General features: G+C 58.4%; 5 protein-coding genes across 5 annotated transcripts; 3 read left to right on the top strand and 2 right to left on the bottom strand.

Moving 5' to 3' along the window:
- Positions 1 to 40: 40 nt before the first annotated feature.
- On the top strand, positions 41 to 1,642 carry ISF_08714 (Aldolase-type TIM barrel; the record flags this gene model as incomplete). The annotated part of the gene is made up of 1 exon (XM_018852317.1): positions 41 to 1,642. The coding sequence occupies one exon, from the start codon at positions 41 to 43 to the stop codon at positions 1,640 to 1,642; it is 1,602 nt and encodes a 533-aa protein (XP_018700504.1).
- A 3,449-nt stretch (positions 1,643 to 5,091) lies between these two features.
- ISF_08713 (Amidase) lies at positions 5,092 to 6,789 on the top strand (the record flags this gene model as incomplete). The annotated part of the gene is made up of 1 exon (XM_018852316.1): positions 5,092 to 6,789. The coding sequence occupies one exon, from the start codon at positions 5,092 to 5,094 to the stop codon at positions 6,787 to 6,789; it is 1,698 nt and encodes a 565-aa protein (XP_018700503.1).
- A 108-nt stretch (positions 6,790 to 6,897) lies between these two features.
- Positions 6,898 to 8,466, bottom strand: ISF_08712 (integral membrane protein; the record flags this gene model as incomplete). The annotated part of the gene is made up of 7 exons (XM_018852315.1): positions 6,898 to 7,319; positions 7,361 to 7,497; positions 7,553 to 7,625; positions 7,685 to 7,835; positions 7,908 to 8,140; positions 8,209 to 8,245; positions 8,317 to 8,466. 7 exons carry the CDS (start codon positions 8,464 to 8,466, stop codon positions 6,898 to 6,900), a joined length of 1,203 nt encoding a protein of 400 aa, XP_018700502.1.
- A 2,062-nt stretch (positions 8,467 to 10,528) lies between these two features.
- ISF_08711 (MFS transporter) lies at positions 10,529 to 12,371 on the top strand (the record flags this gene model as incomplete). Its single annotated transcript, XM_018852314.1, has 5 exons — positions 10,529 to 10,749; positions 10,808 to 10,887; positions 10,943 to 11,040; positions 11,104 to 11,937; positions 12,009 to 12,371. 5 exons carry the CDS (start codon positions 10,529 to 10,531, stop codon positions 12,369 to 12,371), a joined length of 1,596 nt encoding a protein of 531 aa, XP_018700501.1.
- Positions 12,372 to 12,563: 192 nt separating this feature from the next.
- Positions 12,564 to 14,732, bottom strand: ISF_08710 (Transcription factor TFIIB; the record flags this gene model as incomplete). Its single annotated transcript, XM_018852313.1, has 1 exon — positions 12,564 to 14,732. The coding sequence occupies one exon, from the start codon at positions 14,730 to 14,732 to the stop codon at positions 12,564 to 12,566; it is 2,169 nt and encodes a 722-aa protein (XP_018700500.1).
- Between the last annotated feature and the right edge of the window lie 591 nt (positions 14,733 to 15,323).

The raw sequence follows: 15,323 nt of genomic DNA, 5'->3' as shown, positions 1-15,323 counted from the left end.
CAACTGTGGACACCTGCAGACACATCTACCTCTTGGCACTATGAGATCTGACGCCGCCGTCCTCACCGCCGGCCTCCTCGGCACGGCCGCGGCTGCCAAGCCCGACCCCAACACCCTGCCCCTTCCGCCCATGGGCTTCAACAACTGGGCGCGCTTCATGACGGCCATCAACGAGTCCATCTTCGTCGACGCCGCCGCCGCCATGTCCACCAACGGCCTCCTCGCCGCCGGCTACAACCGCATCAACCTCGACGACGCCTGGTCGACATCGAAGCGCAACGCCACTGGATCCATGGTCTGGGACACGACCAAGTTCCCGCAGGGCATGCCCTGGCTCACCGAGCACCTCAAGTCCAAGGGCTTCGTCCCGGGCATCTACAGCGACGCCGGCACGCTCTCCTGCGCCGCCGACTACCCGGGCACCCTCGGCCACGAGGACCAGGACCTGCACGACTTTTACGAGTGGGGCTTCGAGTACCTCAAGCTCGACGGCTGCTACGTCGACGACTACGCCAAGGTCTACGGCGGCTGGATCGACCGCATGGCCAAGTTCAACGAGGGCAAGACCAGCGGCAGGGTGGTCTTCTCCAACTCGGCGCCCGCGTACTTTGCGAGCGACGACGACAGCCTCTCCGGCTGGTACACCACCATGATGCAGGCCGCCGCCGGCGGGCAGCTCGCCCGGCACTCGTGGGACATTGCCACGTACAGCTCGGACCCTGCCTGGTCAAGCGTCATGGGCAACTACGGCTTCAACGTGCGCACCACGCGCTTCCAGCAGCCGGGCTTCTTCAATGACCCGGACTTCATCATCGCCGACCACCCGGGCCTGACCCTCGACGAGAAGCGCAGTCAGTTCGCGCTGTGGGCGAGCTTCTCCGCGCCGCTCATCATCAGCGCCGACATCCCCAATCTGACGGACGACGAGCTCGCGTTCCTGACCAACCGCGATCTCGTCGCCGTCAACCAGGACCCCCTTGTGCAGCAGGCCAGCCTGGTCAGCCGCGACGACCAGTGGGACGTGCTGACCAAGAGCCTGGTCAATGGCGACCGCCTGCTGACGGTGCTCAACAAGGGCAACGCGGCGGCCGACTTGGCCGTGTCGTGGGCGCGCATCGGCGTGCGGCCTGACAGCGGCGCGACGCTGCACGTTAGAGACCTCTGGACGGGCGAGACGAGGAGCGTCCAGGCCAGCGAGGGCGGCCTCACGGCGAGCCAGGTGCCCTCGCACGGCACGGCCGTGCTTCGCATTTCGGGTGACAAGCTCAACGTCGTGCCGACGGGCCTCATCCTCAACACGCAGTCCATGAAGTGCCTGACGGATTCCGCTTCCGGCGCGGCGACGTGGGCGACGTGCAACGCCGCCGACGGCCAGACCTGGACGGTCGACCAGTCGGGTCGGGTCAGCAGCCTTTTGAACTCCGGAAGCTGTCTCGGCAGCAAGGACGGGGTTGTCGCGACGAGCAAGGGCAGCTGCAGAAGCACCTGGTGGTTCCCGGTGTCCGGAAACGTGATCCACAAGAAGAGCGGGTTGTGTCTCCAGGAGAACAAGGACGCGTCCATCTCGGCGGCCAAGTGTGGCACCGTGACGGATGAGCAGGTCTTTGGCGTGCCGGTCGGTGTGGGCATTGACTATTCGTAGAGGGAGAGTAGATAGTATCCGTAAGCAATGTATCGTAATACTACATCTGTACTGCAGCTGCACATGCCGCTAGGCGCATCTTGTCCGCTTTCGTGTAGGTGATTATTTGCATGTTCCGTATCTGATTGGGCGCACCGTGCCGAGGCTGCAGCTATGTGCATGCATCTGCCAATGTTAGCATGATGCGGAGGAGGCCCCTCATCCTCACCTTCGAGTATAGTAGCGTCCTGGCTGAGGAGGAAGATCTAACGATTCTCATAATACTAAAAATACTAACGATAGCAAAGATGTTAGGGATACTAAGGGAAGCAAGGATGGTAAAGATACCATGGGTACCGAGACTCCGGATACTGGTGTTCGCAAGCATTAGGCCAGCTTGGCTACTCCTTGGTATACCGACTCTTCTTACGCCGATTGGGGGATATGGGCGATGGGGGCGTGCGTGGTAGCGTACTCCGGTTTGGACCTCGTTGTCGTGCTGCTTTTCAGCTGCGAGAGCATCTCCACGCTCGCGCGCCCTTGCATTGACCACGTCGATAAACTGGTCGCGGTACTTTTTGGCTAGTTTCCTCAGGTTCCTGAATGCTGCGATGCCCTCCCGCCAAATTTCCTGGTTACCTGTCAACGCGTAAGCGTTCAGTTGATGCATACGACAGCCATGCCTCTGGCCAGGTCTGGCAGGGGGGGTGGGATAGTGGGTATATAAGGCCAGGGTTCCGCCCTGGAAGGTTGCGGAAAACGTGTATGCATTGCCATCGTATACCGGTGCCCCTAGAAGGTGGTTCTGTAAGGCCAGCATAATGGTCGCTTCATGCGCGCCATCAAGCATTGCCTGCCCTTCAGCAATGTCGAGAACCTTGCAGGAACTCTTTGCTTCTAAGAATAGGTTAGGTGCATAGGAACACCGTGTTTCTTTGTCGATATGATAATTTTATCAAGTGCTTCTTTAACTTCTTGATCCACAGCGTCGCGCTGGGCTCCGTAAAGAAATCGGGGAATGGGTTCACAGTAGCTTTGTTAGTTATAGAGGCCAGATTGGTGAATGGAATCTGTCCCTCCTTTAGAATGTCGCCGTCATTGGCAGCGATGATTGGGACTATCTTCCTCAATATTGTACCTTCTGAATTGGTCGTGTTTTTGAGTCGGAAGTCTTGGAAGTCTGCCTTGGAAGCAATGGATGGTGAAAGGGACCGCCTTGAAGCCTTGAGAGCTTGCTGAATTTCATCTAGATTGGCCGGCTCGGGCGGTTGCTGGCCATCCGCAAACATGTGTAATGGAGGGTAAATTTCATGAACTGTGCAAATCTCTCTGAAGTTACCGTCGTAAGCGTTGTAGCGTTTGATGGATGCAGCAGTCAATTCGGTCAACTCTGTTCGCTGGCTGGAAGGGGCCATTGTGTGGTCAACGTCGGTGGCAGCTGGGAATTATTCAAGATGGTTAGCTGATAGTAGCTGATGAATGAATACCTACGCGCGAGAGCCCTGTTTTGGACAGAGCAAGGGGCACGTCCCCTCTTTGCAAGTTGACAGTCCATTCTAGCAAGACTGTCAACCATCTGGCAAGCCTCCAAAATTTTGGGTGCTTTTTGTGAGCCATGTCAGATAACTGATAGTCTCGATAGGCAGGACCCGATTTTGGCCATTTCCAAAAGAAAGCCCTCCGCGCGCGTAGGTAGCTTGGCGAAGGCATACATACCCCTTGAAGATGGCGAAGATCTGGACCGCCACGTCTCGCAAACCTATCGAGCGTAGGAAGCTTGGCAGCTCGAGATGCAAGCCTGGCTGTAGGCTTAGATACGAGCTTTCCTTACGGCGGTCGAGTTCTTGCAAGGCTAGAGGCGTAAGCCAAACCTTGGGCAGCTGGTCGTAGAACTTGGGAGGGTGGTTCCAAGGCCTGAGGACTGAATGCCTGGGGACTGCAGGTTTGGGAGCTGAAGGTCTGAGAACTGAAGGTCTGTGAACTGCGCGGCAAGACCTGGGGTTCTTGGGTGGTGGGAGCAGGTCTTGTAGAGTATCGTCTGCTGGCTGCTTCCGTTTCCTCAGTAGCGCCATGGCAGGCCATCTTGGGAGGAATAAGGGGGGATATATAAAGCAAGATGCGGCAGGATCTGTGTCTCGCGAGTCCAGCCCGTCCAGCGTGTTCAACCTGTCTGACGCGATGAGAAGTGCGGTGAGTAGCAGGATGATTAGGAGGGTGTGGCTGAATGGACTAATAAGCGCCAGACTGTTGGTACATCCCCGGAGGGTCGGTAATAGGTACGATGGATCTGGTTGGTCACAGGATGATTGTTGCAGCCATAAAGGATGCAATCTCGAACTGCTCTTGGTGATGATTCTTCGAAAACGCGCCTGTTTGCAAGTCGGTCAGGAACCGAAGCTGGCGCGTGGACCCTTCGCAATTTTGGCCAATGAGAGGCCACCATTCCTGCTCAGTGCCTGGACACTGGAGAAGCCGAGCTATTTATTGTGGGACGCAACAGATGGATTGCCTTCTGTGTTCTTCGTAACACTTCTTATATTGCCATAATTGCTTCTTCTGCTTGCAGAAGAAGAAAAAACGAGCTCCTCGCCCACCGGGTACAAGTCTGGTATCACTCAATTGACGCGGTTTGGCCTTGATTTGTACCTTGTTGCGAACCCAAGTTATCGACTAATCAAAACTGGTCCATGCGTAACCTGTATGTACCGACCTATGCAACATGAAGTTTTTCTCGTCCCTCGCGTATCTACTAGTATCTAGCACAAATGGCTTCGGCCGGACGAGTTTGCCTAGGTATTCCAGAGAATCCTATCCGACATCTTCTAAATTCCTTTCAAATTACTTAGCCGCCAAATATGTGCCCTCCTCCCGCACTATCCGCGCCATGCCGTCGTTCGGCTCTACACATGATAAGGTCGACTGGCTGCCGTAGCAACCTTTCAGCGCCTCTGCCATGTGCAACTCGCCGATCTAGTTCCGGACATCCTGATGTCGGCACTGCAACTATTTTTGATGCAAGGCAGGTCCATTACTCTGTATCTGCGTAGTATTCTGGGGTTGTTGTCTTGTGCCCAGAACAGCGCTCCGTTCGTCCGAAGCGATTATGCGGCGACGCCCTCTATGCGATAGTTGGCTCGGAATCGATTCCGATCGAGTAAACACCGCTGACATAAACTGCATATTCATCAGTGCAGGATGTATCATCAATTAATTAATCACGGAGACTATCTCTTCCTGGTAGAATAGCGCCCCAGACTAGGGTTAGTTGCTGGGGCTATCCGGAGCGGAGAGAAGCGTCGCATTGGCCTTGATAAGACGGGGAGGGCAATTCGAGACTTTGGACACCGGGGACGTGGGGTCGTGTTCAACCCGCATGAACCAGATCGTACCCATATAAGAGGCGAGTTTCCCGATTTATCTACCTCATCACATCTTCATCCGTCCTGCCAAGTCTGGCCTCGATATCCATAATGACAGTGACTGCACCGGCCCTCCCAATGGTAACCGTCGAGCCCGCGATGCCGCGCGGCTCCGACGAGTACGAGCGCAAGCGAGCCGCGATCCAGCAGCGCCTCGCCGACAGCATTCCCGTCGCCCTGCGCTTGTCTCAAGAAGCCATCTCCGCCGCGCCTAAGAATGTCACCTCCGTCCCCCGCTCCTGCGGCCTGCTGACCCCGCGCGAGCTCTCCATCACCGAGGACCACGACGCCGTTGGCCTGGCCGCCGCCCTCGCCGCGCGCACCTACACAGCCGTCGAGGTTGCCATCGCCTTCTGCAAGCGCGCCGTCCTCGCCCACCAGCTCACCTGCTGCCTGACCGAGTTCTTCATGGACGAGGCGCTCGCGCGCGCCGCCGAGCTCGACGCGCATCTCGCCGCCACCGGCACCACCGTCGGCCCGCTCCACGGCGTGCCCGTCAGCGTCAAGGCGCACATGCCGCTCGCCGGGCACCACGTCGACGTCGGCAGCATCAGCTCGCAGCGGGCCGTGGAGGCCGACTCCCAGGCGATAGCCATCGTGCGGGCCGCCGGCGCCGTCTTCTTCTGCAAGACGAACCAGCCGCAGCTGGTCATGCACCTCGAGTCCGCGTCGCACCACGGTCGCACGCTCAACCCGCACAACATGGGGCTCACGGCGGGCGGGTCCAGCGGCGGCGAGGCGGCGCTGCTGGCGATGAAGGGCGCGGCGCTGGGCATCGGCAGCGATATCGGCGGCAGCATCCGGGTGCCGGCGGCATTCTGCGGCATCTACGGGTTCAAGCCGACGAGCAACGTGCTGCCGAGGCGCGACGGGCTGCCGGGCGGCGCGACGGCGGCGGAGCTGACGGTGCCGGCGACGTGGGGCCCGATGGCGCGCTCGCTTCGCGACATGGACCTGCTCATGGGCGTGTTCTCGGCGGCGCGCCCGTGGCGGGTCGATCCGCGGCTGAGCGTCACACCGTGGACGGGCGTCGCCACGGCCTGGCCGCCCGGTGGTCGTCCGCTCAGGGTTGGCTTCATGCTGCATGACGGGGCCATCCGACCGCAGCCACCCGTGGTGCGCGCACTGGAGTGGGCCGAGTCCCGACTGCGTGCCGCCGGCACCGAAGTCGAGGTCAAGCCGTTCGCGCCGCTGCGCACTGCCGAGGCCGTCCGAAACACGCGCCTCGCGTACTTCCCCTACGGCGTGGACGCGATGCGGCGCGCCATGGCCGAGTCCGGCGAGCCGCTCCTGCCGCTGTCCGAGTGGGTGGTGCGCGACGCGGAGGCGTCGCCGACGCCGACGACCGAGGGCCTGCTGGCGATGAGCCGCGCCAAGGAGGCGTTCTGGTACGACTGGGCGGCGCACTGGGCGGCGCACGACGTGGACGTGCTGGTGTGCCCGGCGTTCTGCGGGCCGGCGGCGGCGCACGGCACGGCCAAGCACTGGAACTACAGCGTGCTGTTTAACTACCTGGACATGCCGGCGGCGGTGCTCCCGACGCCGGTGGTGGCGGGCGCGAGGGGTGCGGAGCGGTACGCGGAGGGTGAGCCGCTGAGCGGGGAGTGCGAGGAGGTGCGCGGGTTCTGGGAAGGCGGCGACTTTGAGGGCGCGCCGGTGAACATACAGGTGGTGGCGCCGAGACAGCACGACAGTGAGTTGTTTGCGGCGCTGAAGCTGCTGGGAAAGCATTTGGATGTGAAGCAGTAGTAAAATCATGACAGATGCAGTGGTATCAAATCAATAAGCAGCTGTATTTGCGAATGGAGTCTGAAATTTCAACCGCCGACAGTCTATATGCAATTTTTTACTATGCTGTCAATGGGTATCGCATCTCCCGCGAGATCCGGCCGCATCCTCTGACTCGGTAAAATCCATCGTCACTTCATACTTGACTTTGATGCCCGCCTCGGCCGCCGTCCCGGCCTCCAGCGCATCCTCGTCCTCGGACCTGCGCGTCCCCTCGACCACCGTGTCCGGCCCGGACCCCTGGCCGTATATGTACGTCGTCTCGTTGACCGCTTCGCTCGTCGTCGTCGTCGTGGCCAGCTGGCAGGTCGAGTCGGTGGCGGCGGTGGCCATCCTGTGCTTCCTCCTCCTGCGCGCACTGCTGCTGCGCGACAACCGGCCCATCTGGACGCTGCGCGACGAGGACGACTGGCCGGTGCCGCGGGAGCAGAAGTTTTGGCTCCACCAGCCGCCGAAGGCGACGACGATGGGACGGAGGATGGGGAGGCAGCCTGGGGCTTTGTTAGTCTTGGTCTCCGGAGGGGATCGGGACACTTGCAGGTCATGAGGCTGAGGTGGACTTCTGCGGCGGACCAGACGACGACGGGTGTGCAGTTCCACATGGTGTCGTCGGCGTAGGAGTCGTAGCTGGAGGAGACGACGAGCATCATGATGGATCCGATCATGACCCTAGAGAGTCGGTGAGCGGGCAAGCTGCAATCAGGGTGGAGAGAGGACGGCGTACATGAAGCCAAACATGAACATGCAGAGAATGGCTGCTTTCTGCACAAGGGGCAGGGACATGCGGCTGATTTGGCCTGGGAGCTGATTAGGTTTTCTTGCAAATGCAGAGGTGACTGGAGGATGATGTACGTACTTGCCGGAAGGGCGATCAAGGCCAAGTCCAGAGCCAGATGGGTCGACACCGACCAGAGGAAGAACTGGGCCGGATTCACGGTGCATCTCCCCTGGATGCTCTTGTCCCAGAAAAAGCGAGGCGGGTAGCACTGAAAGACGGCCACGAAGATCTAGTCAACAGTAAGCAGCAGAATCGTCAACCAGGCACCTTCCTTCTGCTTCTCCGGCAGACTTGAACTTACTCGTACAATGAACCACGTCGACGCCAGCGCCGTGAGCAGCAAGATTGCGAGTCGCGCAGGCGTGATGGCCTGGAAGAGCCGCCAGTAGAGCGCGAGGAGCGACAGCTGCGCGGCGCCGATGGCGATGGTGTACGCGTGCTCCTCGATCTCTTGCACCATGCGCTGGTAGTACCGCGCCTCCTCCACCGGCACGGGCAGGTCATCCAAATGAAGGCCCAAGCCTTTCGTGATGACTAGAGCAAAGCACATGTTAGTCCGCAGGCGTTGTGTTTGGGGCGGTGTCCGGTGTCTGGGCGCTCACGGAAGAAGACGGAGACGTCATACACGATGCAGCCGGACTTGATGAGAGAAAGGAGTAGTTAGTACAAGAAGCCCCCCGACGATTGATCTAGAGAAGGCAGCGACGCACAAAGGATAAGATGGCGAACCAGTCGTCCCACCACAGCGGCACGTTTTTGATCCTGCGGGCGTAGAAGCGCAGTGCGAGCGTGGCCGTGGCCGCGACGAGCGTGATTATGATGCAGGCGTAGACGCCGGTCTGCAACGACTCGCCTGCCATGATCTCTGGACCCCTTGGAGTAACCAGTGTATAACCGTTGGCTGCAGCAGCCGCGCTGTCCTTACTCGGCCATGGATGTCGCGGACGCAGAGCCTGAGGGGTTGGTGAGGGGATCTCGAGTTGATGCAGCTTTATGCAGACAAAAAGGTTTAACTGGGTGGCGGCGGTTTGAGTTGAGATCTGGCGACAAGAATAGAGCCTGTACCGGTACAATCTGTCGAACATGCACGGTTACGAGACAGAGATTTTACACGGCGTAGTAATCCGTCATCCTACAAGGGTATGGGCCAGATGCAGCCCATTCTGATGCTACCCTACTGCAAGGTCAAGACAGCCTGATTGACATTGACATGGCAGGCTCTGCGTCCTGATTGTACTTGTACTTGACGCGGCTTCAGGGAGGTCCCGTAATGGAGAAGAGGGGGTGTCCAATTGGCCTGCGACGGTGCTTTCCCTCTTGAGGGTCATTCTTCCGTAGGGTGACATTGGGACTGGGGATGTTTTTTTTTTTCTCGTTGAGTCGCTCAGAGAGTTCTGCCCCTGCTAGAGGAGTAATAATGAATAATGATAATCAAAGATATAAAGGAGTAGTAGGGATGAAGGCTCCGTCTGATGAGCCCGACGCCAGTTTGAGTTGTGCGATCGCCGGCTGCGGAGGGATGATGGGTGCATTGCAGCCCAGACGAAAGGCTGCGAGTTCCCTTTTCCATGTTTTGGCAATGCGACAGGATTTATCCGTAACAAGTCAGATGCACGTATTGGGAAAGGTATCGTGATTGCGGATAGTGCCGGTACTTTTGTTAGTTGGCTGTATGAAGGTAGTTGTAACTGGCTGTCTAGTTTCGTGGTTAGTGGCCGCACCTAAGCGTCCAAGGGATATGCCCAGGTGTCGGAAGGTGAGATTTGGCTCAGGGTATTCTGTTCTATGTTATTGTACCCTGGCCAGGTGCTGAATTATCCGACGACATATAGTATGCCTGGTTTATTGTCAAGGGTATCTATTTCTGGCGGGGACTATTGCTGCGCCAACAACAAATGAGACAAGGGGATGAAGCAGAAAGTCGAGGCTATTCACTAACTGGGAAAGAAGGTTCTCTGACCCTGTCGCCAAGGTTGACTTGGAGAGACATGTAGACAACTTTATCAAGTATAATTACCAAGTATAAGCCCCCGTTGGCGATTTACTCACTCCTGGAACCCTGTATTCTCGGCCATGATACCCTCTGTGGAGCATTAGTTATCTCAGGGATAACAACTATCAGCCTGACCCAGCACAATGCCCGCTCAAGCAATGCACTAAAGATATATGAACATGCACCGAGATAAGATGCCGTACGCCCGTCGCACAAAAGGATCAATCTGTCAAACTTGCCTGCCAAGTTCCACGGAATCTTGGTACCGCATTTCCGAATCGCCACAAGCTTAATAAATGCCGACACGTGGCGCTGTGTGGCGTTGTCGATATTGCCAAGTCAATACCTCCAATCGTGCCCCCTTGCTTTGCAATCTAGTTACTCTTTTGGCCCTCTCTCTCTCTCCACCCCCACGAAATCACGTCCCGGCTCCATCTCGGCCCCCCGGCTTTCAGCTCCCGGGCGGAATATCGCCGCAACGCGGTTGGTTGGCTGGCTGGGCTGCTCGAGGAATGAAACGCGGGGTAGAGGTGGGAGGCCGATTGAGACAGCACATCCCTAGATAACAGAGTCTACAGTAAACTTGGCCGTGGACAAGAGATGAGAAACTACTTAACAACCCTCTTCTACCTGACTTTGTCTCGTCTAGATGGCGGAGCGCACCAATCTCTAGTCTCTCCTCTTCAGTGCAACCCTGGGCCCCTCCCCTTGTCCTGTCTTATCTCGTCTCATCCGGGCACCTCTGCACCCCCTGCCGATACAACGGCTTTTTTTTTTCTTTTTCGGACATTTCTGCAACCCATCCATCACCAGACACGTCGCAGACCTCTTGCGAGCCAAGAGCTTTCATCGCGACCTTTTAGTTCACCCACGGTCCGGGCCTGAGAGTTGCGTCGCACCATCGGAACCACGTCTCACACATCACAGCCATGGGCGCTCATCGTCTCGGCGACTTGACCGCCGACTTGGACGAGTCGCTGGTTCCCGGCACCGTCCGCCTCGTCGACACCGAGCACACGGCCGCCGCGCCGCACGCGACCGGCTCCGGCCAGCGCGACATCATCCTGGTGCCGACGCCGTCGTCGGACCCCAACGACCCGTTGAACTGGTCGCCGGGGCGGAAGCGGCTGCACCTCGCGTGTCTAATGGTGTGAGTTTGCACACGCGTGCTATTCGAGGGTACATCATTCTCACAACAATTATCCTAGCTTCGTCCTGTTTAGTGGCATGTCCCTCTCGGTCGTCTACTCCGTCCTGGTGCCCTTGTCCGGTGCCCTCGGCGTCACTGGTAGTCACCCACTCACCCTGTCTCCTCCCTTGATCCGTCGCTGACACGCAAGCAGTGGGCGATCTCAACGCCGGCACGGGCTACATGTTCCTCCTCCTCGGCTGGTCCCTGCTCTTCTGGCAGCCCTTTGCGTTGCAGTACGGCAAGCGGCCCGTCTACCTCATCTCGATCATCGCAACCTCGCCACTCCTTCACGCATACTGACACACACGCCAGGCCGTCTCCTTCTGGTCCCCCCACGCCCGCGGCGGCGGCCAGTGGATCGCGCGCAACGTCGTCATGGGCTTCCTCGCCTCGCCCATCGAGTCGCTGCCCGAGACCTCCATCACCGACGTCTTCTTCGCCCACGAGCGCGGCACCTACATGGGCTGGTACGCCCTCGTCCTCGCCGGCTCCAACTACCTCGCCCCCGTGATCTCCGGCTTCATCGGCGACGCCCTCGGCTTCCGCTGGCCGTTTTACCTCATGGGCGTCTTCTGCGCCGCCAGCGCCCTGTTCCTGCTGCTCTTCCTCGAGGAGACCAACTACGTCCGCGTCCTCCCGGGTCAGCCGCCGGCGGGAGCGGCAGTGGTGCCGAGCAAGGACGATGGTGAGACGTGCACGGAAGACGTGGTCGGTGAGGTGGAATACCCTCCGGCAAAGACGTTCTTCCAGAGGCTGCCGCTCTTCCGCGCCGGGGCGTTCCGCCAGCCTTGCCGGATGCACCGCCGCGCCGCGCAGAGTCTGCGGTACCTCGGCTGGCCGACCGTCTTCTACGCGGGCTTCGCGTACGGCACGTACCTCATTTGGTTCAACGTCTTCAACGCCACCGCCTCCGTCATCCTCGGCGGCGCGCCGTATCACTTCCGCCCGAGCATCGTCGGCCTGTCCTACCTCGCCTGCCTCGTCGGCGTCGTCGTCGGCGCCGCCTACACGGGCGTCTTCTCCGACCGCTTCGTGCTCCGCGCCGCCCGCCGCAACGGCGGCGTCTACGAGCCCGAGCAGCGCCTCTGGCTCTTCGCCGCCTCGGCTGTGCTGACCCCGGCCGGCCTGATCCTCTGGGGCGTGGGGGTACGTAACCTCCATCCCTTCTTAACAATCTGCTCCCCTACTGGTAACTTGAAAGCTGACATTATGCCCAGGCCGCTCATGGCATCCACTGGTTCGGTCTTGTCGTCGGCATGGCCATCCTCGCCTTCTGCAGCTGCGTCGGCATCACACTGTCCATCGCCTACCTCGTCGACTCCTTCCGCGACATCTCCGGCGACGCCCTCGTCACCCTCATCCTCATCCGCAACACCATGAGCTTCGCCATCGGCTACGGCATCACCCCCTGGCTCGACCACCTCGGCCTGCAGAACTGCTTCATCAGCGTCGCCTTCGTCGCCCTCGCCATCTGCAGCACCTTCCTCCCGATGATCTGGTACGGCAAGAGGCTGAGGGCGGCCAAGCGCGAGAGCTACTGGAACGAGGTAAAGATTCGCATTGCTTCGAATGAATATTAGTTCAGCGGGAAAGTGTAGAAATGATCGTCATGTGTATGTATTATGTATGGAGCGCATTGCTTAAGATTACAGTCCTAGTCGATATCGAATTATCACCCTGCCCATAGCTATATCCAAGAGTGGCTCCAAAACGCCAACCGAGCTTGTCAAGTAAATCCAGTACCCAAAACCAGGCACTCATAACTGCTCGAATCAGTCATCTTCCAGGCCATATGCCTCGTCTAAATCAGGATTGTCGTCGTCTTCAGCAAAGCCTTCGTGTTCGCCGCGGTAGCTGTGCTCCATCGCATCTTCGTCCTGCGCGTCGTCGTCGCCCGCGTCACTATCATCAGGCGCTTCATCGTCGTCACCGCCGAGGGTGCTACCCGCCAGACTCGTCTTGCGGCTCGTAGCCGCAGACCCGAGCCCGCCGGCATCAGGCACGTCAAAGATGCTGCGGATGGCATCGTAATTGATACGCTTCGACCAAGCTCGGTCCTTGGCGACGCTGACCGCGGCCTCTGCTGCAGAGCTCGCCGGGCTTGTCTGACCTTCGCCAATACGCGCGCGCTTTCTACGTCGACGCGTTTGCTTCGGCCGTTCAGCCTCGACTTTGCGGCGGAACACTTTTTCTTGGTGCCGGCGCAGCCACTCCTTGTTCTGGTTGACCCAGATCATTTCCTTGATCTGCGCTTCCTCGGGTGAGAGTAGGCAGTTGCGCACTTCCGGATCGTTGGCAAATTCATCTTCGTCAATGTCGACAGACATGGATACCTCCTTCTGGGGCCGTTGCTGCAGAGCCCACGAGGAGTGAATTCGCGCGCGTTGTTCAGCATTGGAGTAGGCCAGAGCGTGTTCGTATGTAAGCGGATCGTTAAATATTTCCTCGATTTGACCCTCTAGGTCTTGCTCGTCTTGCTCCCATTCCTCGTTGATAGGGAGCTGTGCCTTTTTCTTCTTTCCCTTGCCCGAACTGGAAGCTTCCTCTTGATCCATTTCTTCATCGAGTGCATCGCCGAATTCGTTGGCTAGCTTTTGCAGGTCATCGTCTACCTCGGCCGCTTCTTCGGGAATAGGAACAGATGGCATGTCTTTCGGGATCTGTGAGGGATGGGGTGGGATGATGAAACCGTCAGCATCACGACGGAACTTTAGCTGAGGTGCGCTGGAAAGGTCAGCGCCGGCATCTGTGCCTCGTCGTGTCCTAACAACAGGTCCAGGCGGCGGAGCGGGCTCCTCTTCATCGTCGTTTGCTTGGTCGTTTCGTTTCCTCTTCTTGGCCTTTTCTTCCTGCTGCGCCCTGTACTCGTCGGTTTTTCGGTAAAAAGAGGGCGGATCGTGTGAGCTCTCGAGAAAATCTTGCTTTAAAAAGTCTTCTACCGACATTTGACTCGATTCGGTACAGTTGAATTCTTGTAATCTGTTTTGAATGGTGTGAGTTGTGACCTTTACAATGTACACAACTTCGCGGACGGTGCGGCGAAAATTGTGCATGCGCGCGGCCATGAGCAGGCAGGCACCGCAGATGCCTGATGGGCGTCGTCCCATGACCATCCAATCTCGGCTCATTCGCTTGACCAGACGGACGGCATCTTCGGCGACCTTGGCCGTCTCTTGGCGGAACTCCATCTTGGTGGCAAATCTCCAGATCAGATCCTCAGGGTAAACGGGAATGAGGCCGTCGTTGCCAATCGGCACGACTTCGTTAAGCTTCTTGAAGATTCTTCCGAGCTTGAAGACATTGAGCTGCACCAAATCGGCCAAGTCGATCAGCATGACTTTGCAGGGAGGCTCGGCACGGCACGCAGCGTAGAGACAGACGGCGGCGACGCTCGCAAGCGTACGGCCTTGGATGAAGTTGGCCGCCGAGGCGAGCTTGAAGACCTGTGTGCCGGCAGCCACGAGGCTTTCAGAGACGCTGAGCTGCTGAGCATATCCCTGCATCAGGCCACGCGCTTCTCGGATGCTCTTTTCCCTGTCTTCAGAGCCACCGACGCGGCGAAAGGCCGGGCCCATACTACGGACTCCGGCCTGGTCGGCACCGATATAGGAACCCTGGACCATGGCAGCACCCGAGGAGGTCTCGCCGAACTGAACCTCGGCGACGATGTTGCTGTCATCCGCAACACGACCGCAGGTCTGGCAGGTGCCGTCGACGACGTTGGGCTTGGGACAGGCCTTGTTGGGACACTGCTGACGCGCTGGAGGGGCCACGGCACCCTTGTTGGCTGCAGCCGCGGACTGCCTCTGCTGGCCTGCGGCGGCGGCGGCAGCTTGACGACGTTCCTCGCGCTCGCGCATGGCTCTGACGGGATTAGGGCGTGCAAACTTGGGCTTTGCTGGTTCGCCGCGACCGGCTTTCCGCGACACAATGGACGACATGATGGCGCTGGAGGTCCTGCACGGAACCAGTCCCTGAAGTGAGGTGTATCGGGTAAAGGCTAGTCGGTGAATAAGGCTAAATGTAGTGCAAACAATAATATGTGCATGGAGATACGATGGACAGCCCGGCAAACGGCTTCGCCGCGTCTTGGTCGATGAGTAACACGGTTGTCTGGTGAAGAAAATTGTTTCGCTCTGAGGGCGTGACCCCACCAAGCACTGGAAGCCTGGTCGAGCGGGTACTGCAGCTAGCCTGCTGACTCATCCGACTCGAAGCGCCGTGTTCGAACCGGCAGAGCGTGGTTTTTTGACATCACTATCTTTCGGTGAAATGGGGAAAAAACCAACCATAAATTTCAATGCGAAATACCTCTTCGATCTTCAGCTTTCGTTGTACTCGAGATCTCTACACACAGCGAGTGGAGAGGATACGGTAAGCTGTGTGGGTGCTTTCCCGTACTGTGGCCAGCGCCGAGCGTACGTACCCTACAGGGCTGGAAGCAGTATTAACCAACTTTAAACGCGTCGTATATGGACCTAGAATACCTTGGCGAATGTGATAATTTAATTCTTAGGTTAGGTCGAATTGAA

Source organism: Cordyceps fumosorosea, assembly GCF_001636725.1.
Source record: "Cordyceps fumosorosea ARSEF 2679 chromosome Unknown scaffold_34, whole genome shotgun sequence".
NCBI lineage: Eukaryota > Fungi > Ascomycota > Sordariomycetes > Hypocreales > Cordycipitaceae > Cordyceps > Cordyceps fumosorosea.
Note: the sequence above shows the minus strand (reverse complement) of the source record. Positions and strands in the feature narration are given on the sequence as shown.